The sequence below is a fragment of the Neolamprologus brichardi genome, chromosome 16 (genome assembly GCF_056152115.1).
Source record: "Neolamprologus brichardi isolate AB-2024 chromosome 16, ASM5615211v1, whole genome shotgun sequence".
NCBI classification, from domain to species: Eukaryota; Metazoa; Chordata; class Actinopteri; order Cichliformes; family Cichlidae; genus Neolamprologus; species Neolamprologus brichardi.
Window position 1 is genome coordinate 31,554,670 of NC_142119.1, and position 9,669 is coordinate 31,564,338.

General features: G+C 41.9%; 1 protein-coding gene across 1 annotated transcript; it reads right to left on the reverse strand.

Annotated features, from left to right (window-relative positions):
- Nucleotides 1-3,471: 3,471 nt before the first annotated feature.
- On the reverse strand, nucleotides 3,472-9,082 carry slc10a2 (solute carrier family 10 member 2). The gene is made up of 6 exons (XM_087829900.1): nucleotides 8,685-9,082; nucleotides 8,127-8,245; nucleotides 7,627-7,715; nucleotides 7,033-7,208; nucleotides 6,787-6,944; nucleotides 3,472-3,659 (listed from the first exon to the last, which is right to left on the reverse strand). The coding sequence occupies exons 1-6, from the start codon at nucleotides 9,080-9,082 to the stop codon at nucleotides 3,472-3,474; spliced, it is 1,128 nt and encodes a 375-aa protein (XP_087686026.1).
- Nucleotides 9,083-9,669: the final 587 nt, after the last annotated feature.

Consider the following 9,669-nt stretch of genomic DNA (forward strand, 5'->3'; position numbering starts at 1 on the left):
GTTTTACAGTCAGCGTTCAAAACACATGCATATAAAAAAGAAAATCACAATGAAATATGAAATGCCATTACACCATGGCTCCATTTTTTACAGCCTTGTGGGTTTTAAAGTTTTAATGAACTCTCATGTCATCAAGCATCATCATGCAGGAAAAGTTTCAAAGAGGCAGCAGCCACAGAATACATGTCCTTTGCACAATTATATATGGCCCTCTTTGGTCTCTTAATCATTCTTTTAAACATGAGTAACCCAGAGCCCATAAAACAAAATAAAGGTGTACAGTGGTCCTTCGTTTATTGTAGGAGTTATGTTCTAAAAAATAACCTGAAATAGGTAAAATCTGCAAAGTATTCAGCTTTTAAATTTTTTTTATTATAGATGTTTTAAGCTGTAAAACCCCTCACTACACACTTTATACGCTTTTCTCAGACAGGCATGAACATTTTCACACTTTTCTCTCTTGTTTAAACACCCTCAAAGTTCAAACCTTTGTAGAAAAATAAGTCCAGTATTATAGAATGAAACCAAAGATCAAACCCTGTTTCAGGTGCAGAACGTGAATAGAGCAGCTGCCAGAGAATTCAGCATCAATGAATCAAGTAGAGGAAGCGAGAAGAATGAGTTAAGTTTGACTTATCTGTTTTGTTTCGCTTAACGCGCCTTGTAATCCGGAAAATACGATAACTTCTACCTTCCTTTAGCGTGTCCGGAAGTCAACTTTTTGTGCGATGGTTAGCGTCTTCCTGTGCCTTTTGGGTGGTACCGCAGTTGCCTTTTACGGTTCAAAATGTTTCGTAGCCATTGTTGTGTTTGTTGGGGAGAAAACTTACAAACATACAGCACAGCACTGCAGAGTCACACTGTATCAATCGAAAATGTATGTGAATTTGACAAGCTGAATGCATTCTGTTCTGTACAGGAGACAAGGCACGGAGGAGAAAGCTCGTCAGGTCAAGGTGACTTAATCTTTAATTAACACCCCAAAGTCTGCATGATCAACAATTTTGAACATGAGTTAATTTTTTATCTGAAATGCTGTTAATATAAAACAGCCTCCCTAATTTAAAAACAAAAAAAACAAATCCACCACGTGAGTGTGTTTAAACCCAGCAGGAGATCCCAGGGCTGTTCCCTGATTAGTGGCTTTATTTTCCATATATTTTATCTTCTTCCTGGTTTATGTAATTTATGATTCGTTCACAGGGGTTTCGTTCAAATTAATGAGAACATGTTGTAACAGTCACAATGGTGTGGTTTCTCTTTAAGACAATGTAAGGTAAGGGTTAGTAACTTCATAAGTATGCACCAATGCCCTCCCTTTGCAGTATGAGAGCAACGTGCTTGCACGTGAGCGTATGGACTGGACGGACCTTAAATCTTTCACCTCTTTAACTACTTGCAATGTTGTAGGAACACAGGTTGTGTTTCATGTATGATAAGCGGGCCTTGTAAGGTAGATGTAGAGAATGTGCACTAAAGGACAAGCACTGTGGAATTTCCAGTACCAGTGTGGTCGTTTTTCTGACTGTCCTGTTAAGTGCTTCTACCGCTTCTCTTAACCACTGAGTACAACCCGTGTTGTTTTAGTTTATTAAAGTCTTTATCTCCTTCCTAATTCACTTTATGCAACTTTGCCATTACCTATCCTTTATCATCTATCATTTATTTTTCAGACTAGTTTATGTAATTCATGATTTCTTCACAGGGTTTTCCTTCAAATTAATCAGATCACGTGTTGTTTCATTTTATTAAAGTTTTCATTTTAAGCACTTGCTATGTAGTGTACTGTACATGAGTCATCATGAGCTTAGAAACCTAAAACACATCAACGTGATACCTTTTTCTATCCTCTCTGGATGCCCATATCAGTCCATAATGGTGATACCAATATTTAACTTTCATTTGTGAACTAAATTAAATGTTTTACGTATAAACATAATACAGATTCTTGAGGAAGTAAACATTTCCATGCTAAATCTGGTGCATCTCATTTTAACACATGAAATGTCTGTCTGTGTGTTTGCTGCTTTATCCACCAACTCCCTCTGCACAATCAAGAGTTGAGCAACCAAACTTGGCACACAGGTACATTTTAGGCCTCTACAGGTTATTATCTATATGGTGGATTTACAAATCTGATTAATGTTGCCTTCACCCTCCACATCTCCTTGAGTTCTTTTCTCAGCTCTTGGTATTTCTCCACCTTCTTGTGTTCCTTCTTTCTAATGTTGCTGTCATTTAGGATAGCTACATCTATCACTACAGCCATCTAAATCTGCTTATCCACCACTTCTGTGTCCAGTTGGTTAGCCGTAATCAGTTTGTCTGTTTGTATCTGGAAGTCCAACAGGATCTTGGCTTGGTTATTCTCAACCACCCTACGGGTTATGTCCTATTTTCACCACGGGACTTCTAGGCCATATTTGGCACCGATGTTCCTGTATACTAAGCTGCACATTCGGTTACGCCGCCCCATGTGTGCCCGGCAGGGCATAAATAACATCCAACAAATATGCTTGTTTAGATAACAACAATAATAAAAATCTGTTTATCTTTATCTACTTTTATGGAGCTGTTACACAGTTAATTCATGCTAACAGCTTTATTGGTAACCATATTTTTTATATAAGAAATGTCACATTTTTCTTTAATGTTATAGCAATCTATTTACATTTTTTCTTGTATTTGTGTAACTTAAACTGATCTGTATACTTTTGGGTTTTCTTCATCCTACTTGATTTCTACTTCTTGTCCATTGCATTTATTTAACTGCCAACCCCTCTGCCAAAGCAAGCACAGTTGCACTCAGTTTTTTAAATTGGTGTTTCTTCAGATTATTTGTATGTACCACCACCTACATCTGAGTTATCCTTCTGCGGTAACTGTACCTCAGTGACACTTCATCAGGCAGGGTCGTTTCAACCACACACTTTGAAAAAAATAAAAAAAACAACTCCACAGCACCTTTTACATGACTGGATCTCACATAGATTTTTCTTACGCTGTAACTACATCAGTATATTGCATTTTGTTCTTTATTGTCATCACTATGTTCTTGTTGCTTTTGAAATAACAGTAATATTAAATAAATTATGACTGTCACATTACAAAAAAGAACAACAACAACAAAAAACCACCCTGTTTACAATCACTGAAGCACTGATTAAGAGACACTAATAATGTACAGGCAAAGTGGTTCTAAATATTTACATATGAATAAAAGTAAATGACACATAATTCAGCAGTTGGTCCCCACCACGTTCCCACTTGAAGTTAGATACTGACTGTCCCAGATAAGAAATTTGTGCAACCCTGTTCAGCTAAAACTTTTTTAAATGGTTTAGTGTGGTGCACATACAGCCTGCAGAGTGCAGTGTGTCTTCACAGTAGAGTCTGAATGGTGTATTCAGTGGTGCAGTTGTTATTGCTCATACCAACAACCCAACATCTCTGGTTTTCAGAGCTGCAATATCACAGCTCAGTGCTTTTGTCAGTGCTTTTATCCTTCACATCCCTGTTGCTCTCATCGCCCTCAAAGCCACCATTTTCCCGTGGGCAGTACTTTTGTTCTTCTAGATCAGGATTGTGACCTTCCAAGTACGGAGCGTCACTGTTTGCAGACGAACCGCCACCACAACACCTTTTGTAAAGCTGGAAGCCTAGACAGGAAACAAACCATAGATTCAGAACCAGTGAGCAAACACCTTTGGACAAAACCTTTGAAAGTGGAATAAACAGGACTTCAGTGCCAAAGCATCTATGCAAGATGCCATAACAAGAAAATTTGAAGCATCCTACGTCTTCTTTTCTGTTCAGTTTCAAAATTAGTGAGCATCTATGATAATCTGTAAACCACTGTTCTCAAATGTTTGGTGCACCGGACTGAAAGAAAAGTGAAAATTTCAAGATATTCTGCAGAAGATGGCCTCCGTATCATTTTCAACAATGTGAACTCTAACTTCCATCCATCCCCTCACTGCACATTTTCACACATTAAAACTTATGTTTATTCAAGGCTGTTCTCACCTCTGTGACATTAATTAGCACCATCTTCTCAAACACACAGGCATTGCTAATTTAAGCAAAGTCTTTCCTTCGGATGTGTTCCGATTTGAACTGGGGTATGGCATTAGTGAGATTGTGTTAGGTCCATCTCATCACTGGTAAATGTGCAGGATTACTATTTTTAGGGGGTTTGTTTTAACCCAAACCAAAGTCTTTCTCTCTAAATTACTTAAAGTACTTGTAATTACCTAAACCCAACACAGAACCTTTTGGTTTGCAAACTAAAGAGAGTAGAATTGAAAGGAAAAGTGAGGGATGAAAAATAACAGCAAATAAAACATCCCACTAAACAAAAAAACTCCTGGGTGACATAAAAACTCATGAAGATGTTGCACTTAAAATTGTTCATAGATGTTAGAGCATCAGTGCATCAGTGCTAAAGACACAGACACACAACGCCCCGCCATTGGTGCTGCAGGTCAGCCAGCTGGGTGCTCAGTTGCCTCGGTGACACGCTTGCACCTGGCTGCGTGGTTGCGTTTCATCACTGCTTCGCTCAGTTTCATCTGGGACAGAGACTGCGTTTCCAGACGATATTACATTTGTTGGGCACGATGGCATCTATGATCACTGTAGTGCCACTTGGACTGGTAAAGATGAGAGTGTTTCAATGCTGGACTCTCTCTCACCACTTGTGTGCATCGCGTCACCTCTGGAGGAGGCTGATGGTAACCGCATCGTGCATGCTAGTTCTCTATCCCTGGAGGGAGCCCAGGCTACTGCATCAGGGCTCTCAGATGGGAGGGTGTTGTTTCGCAAGGTGGTGTCCACAGATGCTTCCCTAAGGGGGTGGGGAGCGCTGTGCGAGGGTGCATCAGTGAGAGGGATCTGGTCCGCAGCCCTGCGTGAGCTTCACATCAACCACTTAGAGCTGTTAGCAGTGTTCTTAGCTCTCAAACATTTCCGTCCAGTCCTGGAGGGCCAGCATGTCTTATACAGGAAGGACAACTCAACAATAGTCTCTTACATAAACAGTCAGGGAGGGACACCCTCCCTTCCCCTATTTAAGCTGTCTCGCTCTCTGCTGTTATGGTGCAATGTTCATTTCCCCCAAGGGGGGTACTCTGGTGAAGGAATGGAGGTTGCACCCTTTGATAGTGGCTCAGATTTGGGATCTGTTTGGCAATGCACAGGTAGATCTTTTTTTGCCTCCAGGGTAAATATTCACTGCCCCCTGTTCTTCTCAATAATCGTTCACAATGCAACCTTGGGCATGGATGCGCTAGCGCACCAATGGCCAGTCATGCTCCTGTATGCATTTCCCCCAGTGGAAATGATACCTCGAATTTTAGAGAGAGTGCGTCGGCAGTCTCTCTGACTGATTGTAGTGGCCCCTTGGTGGCCCACAGGGTCTTGGTATTCAGAGATAATCAGCCTGCTAGCAGTGAGTCCTTGGCAACTTAGTCTCCGCAGGGACCTCTCTTCTCTCAGGTGGGAGGAGAAATAATTCATTCGCGCCCAGATCTGTGGCGTCTGCATGCTTACCTGCTGAGAGGTCAAACTTGATTGCTAAGGGTCTGCTACCTAGTGTGATAGCGACAATTGAGAACACTACGGCCTCATCCACTAGAGGCTTGTACTGTGAAATGGCGAGCCTTCGAGCAATGATGCCAGGACCGCCACACTGTCCCATTCCAGTGCTCTTTTGTGAATGTTTTGAAATTCCTGCAGGAGCTGCTGGATAAGGTCCTTTCATTTTCAACGATTAAGGTTTATTTAGCAGCTATATCTGCTTGTCATTTTGGCTTTGACGGGGTGACACCAGGTGCACATCCCCTCACCATACCTTTTCTGAAAGGGGTTTGTTGCCTGAGACCTGTGCTTAAGTCCAGTGTCCCTGCTTGGGACTTTTCTTTAGTGCTGGAGGCATATGTAGCCCCCCTTTTGAACCCATTGAGTCTGTGGATATGAAATTTCTCTCATATAAGACTGCATCAGTTCTCACTTTGGCTTCAGCAAAGTAAGTGGGTGACCTACATGCGTTGCAGTGCATCCCTCCTGCACAGTGTTCTCTCCTGATGGCCATAAGGTCGTATTGCGTCCGAATGCTGCCTATTTTCCCAAGGTCAAGCCTGCATCTTATAACTGAATGAAGTTTGAGTTGCTGAGCTTTTACTTCCCTCCTTTTGCATCTGAGGAGCAGAGGAGGATGCATTCTCTTTGTCCAGTGTGTGTGCTACGTACCCACATTGAGAGCACTCAGAATGTGTTTTTATGTTACCAGCTGTTTGTTTACACAGAGCTCTACCTCTGGCTGGATTGGTGAAGCAGACAGAGGCTGTCCCACTGGATTATAGAAGCAAGCTCACTGGCGTACAGCACCAAAGGTCTTGCTTTGCCCCAGGGAGTGAGAGCTCATTCCATCAGGGAATGGCAGCCCCTTTGGCCCTTTATAAAGGGGTACCTGTAGCTGATATTTGTGTGGCAGCTAGTTGGGCATCACCGCTGCTGTCATAGGTGTTATGATACTTGATCTCTGACACAGATAAACCACCAGAGAAGCATGAAGCATGCTGCAACTCTATTACTGGTTAAACTTGGGTTAAACATTTAATCCTTATATGGCACAACACCTGGCTCAAACTGTTGACTCGACACAGCAAAAAAACATCACAATGGAGGAAAATAAGGAAGCTGCATTCACTGACCAAGAACTTTAAAAAAGTCAAGCGATGCAGGAGAAAATGGCCAATGTATGTGTTGTTTGTTTTAAGGTCTTACATCCCACAAAGGCGAGTGCTGACACCAGCTGGAAGATGCTGTAGATGAGGGGGAAGGCAAACATGATTTCCAGCTCCTCTGGGCTGAAGGACAGTTGGACGATAGTGCTGCACAACTGGGAATTCTGGAAACCTGTCTCCAGTGCAATGGTTCGACATCTGAACAAATAAAGGAACGATGACGAACCTCATCAATAAGTCAAATTTTAAATGTAGCGGTGTCAGAAACATTTTGCTGTCACCTCACCTGTACCAGGGTTGACCCACAAAGCGAGCCAGGAAGAACCCAAGGCTGCATCCAATAAAGGGGTAGATGGTGCCAATTATCCACAGGGAGGGAGCAATGGTCCAGGACGACTGGTAGAGGATTCCTCCAACCACAGCTACAATGATAATGAGAACCAAGCCAGCAATGGATCCCACCTGTTCACAACATAAACACTCCATTAAAACCCAGTCCAGGTGATTTAACTGGTTGGCCACTATAGAATGGAAATATCACATCCCCCCAGTATGTATGATGGAAATGCTATTTCTAAAAAGAAACATGTCACAGAGGCACAAGATGTTATAAGTGAAAACATTAAACCTGTAGTATTATATTCAATAAACTGTAGAGCAGGGGTGTCAAACTCCAGGCCTAGAGGGCCGGTGTCCTGCAGGTTTAAGATCTCACCCTGGGTCTACACATCTGATTCAAATGATTAGTTCATTACCAGGCCTCTGGAGAACTTCAAGAAATGTTGAGGTCATTTAGCCATTTAAATCAGCTGTGTTGGATCAAGGAAACATCTAAAGCCTACAGGAGGAGTTTGACACCTGTGCTGTAGAGTATTCCTACCTTCAGGATCTTTTTTGCCATCTCAGGCCACCTGTGCTTTACGTACATTCCCACAGTAATCGGGATGATTAGGGCTGCCAGAGTGATACCTGATGATGCAAAATAGTAGATTATAAAAAGGTTACCTTAGAGCAGTGGTTCTCAAACTTATTACATCAATTCCCACATGGCAGGAAGAAATATTTTCATTTCCGATCTAAACAAAACAATGACAGAAAATCCTACCTGCAACTTTATTTAGATAATAAACTCATTCAAAATGAATCCTTCAGTAATTTGTGTTTTAAAACAACTTTCATTTCAAATTACTATTTGTAACTTTTGTCACTAGACTGCTTCATTAGTCTGCACCACTTCTTGTGGGGTGCTCCACACACTTTGAGAACCACTGCCTTAGAGGCAGGAACAGCCTTCACAGTTACATCCTGATAATACACATTCTTAAAGGCACCTGTTTGAAATTCTTACAGGTGTTTCAGTTCTGCGAGAGCTTTCCTTACCGATACTGTCATACGGGATGTTGATGGTGTCACTGGATGTCCATACGCTGGTGTAGATTAAAAGACAGAGAGGCATCATCCCCAAGGCCAGGAGAGAGGAGCAGGTTGTCATACTGATACTGAGGAGCGAAGGATTTGGACACCGATGAGTTTCCTGCATTTGTCCCTAGCTGTGCTTATACACACTAACACGATCTGTTTTATTTAAATAGTGCATTAACATTGAATAAATGTAAATAAAACTCTAAACCAATAAAAACTTATGACACATTAATTCTGTTGTGTTCTCCTGCCAGGTACCTACACAACAAGAAACTCTTCCTTAAAATAGCTTAAGAGTGTTCTGGGATCCAAAAAACAGAAAATGTTCTATTTAGTTTACATACACAGATGAAAAAAATAGCTATAGTTCCTCTAAAAGCAGCACTTGGTGATAGTGTGGAAAAAAGAGGTTCCCTTTTAAACAGGAAGAAACCTCCAGCTGAATCAGGCCCAGTGAAGTCTGCTCTTTAACATAAAGGGGAAAAAAAATAGCAATCAACCTGCCCAAGGTCTCACCTGAGGTCCATGTCTCCTTCCAACCAGTAGCAGATGATGTTGGAGTTTGAGCCACCTGGACAGCAGCCCATGATGATGATGACCACTGCCTGCACAGCCTGGACCCTAAAAGCCAGTGACAAGGCAAAAGCTGTGAAAGGCATAATACCAAATTGGCAGAGGAAGCCAATGATAATGCCCCATGGCTTCTTAATGTGGCCCCACAACTTTGCAACCTCCACTGTGCAGCCCATGGAGAACATGACCATGGCGAGCAAGACGGTGACCACCGTGCTCATCACTACTCCCAGGATGGCATTGAAGTTACTGGGAGGAACAAGGCAGTCTGTGCCCGAGCAGGCTGTGGCAGCATTGTCACAGATAGCTGGCAGCATGGTGGTGGGCTTCAGCATGGACATTGTTGTTGCAGAAGAAGAATATCAGCAGATCCTTAAAACACACTTTGGGGCTTCTTAGAGTCCTTGAGGTGAGACAAGTCCAGTTTCTCTCCCTGTCCAGGAAGATGGATGTGACAAAGAGAAGGAGTGAGCTTGGATCACTGCCCTTTATGCCCACGGTTTCAAAGCCAAATAAAATTGGGCGGAAAGATAAAAAATTAACCAATAGTCCATGTTTTATGGGGTCAGCGTTCAAAACACATGCATATAAAAAAGAAAATCCCAATGAAATATGAAATGCCATTGGACCTTGGCTCCATTTTTTATAGCCACGTGGGTTTTAAATTTTTATTGGACTCTCATGTCATCAAGCATCATCATGCAGGAAAAGCCACAGAGTACATGTTCTTTGCACAATTCCCATAACATTTCCAATATAAAGGTATGCAGCTTACACAATCATAAAAGAAAGTGTAGAAATATTTTTTGCATGCTGATAGGAAAAGAGCATATAAATTGGGGGTGGGGGGTGGGCTAGAGGTGATTTGTCTGTGGTGTCATTCATTTTTGCATTTTGATTTTACTTTTTTTTTTATGTGCCATAGGTC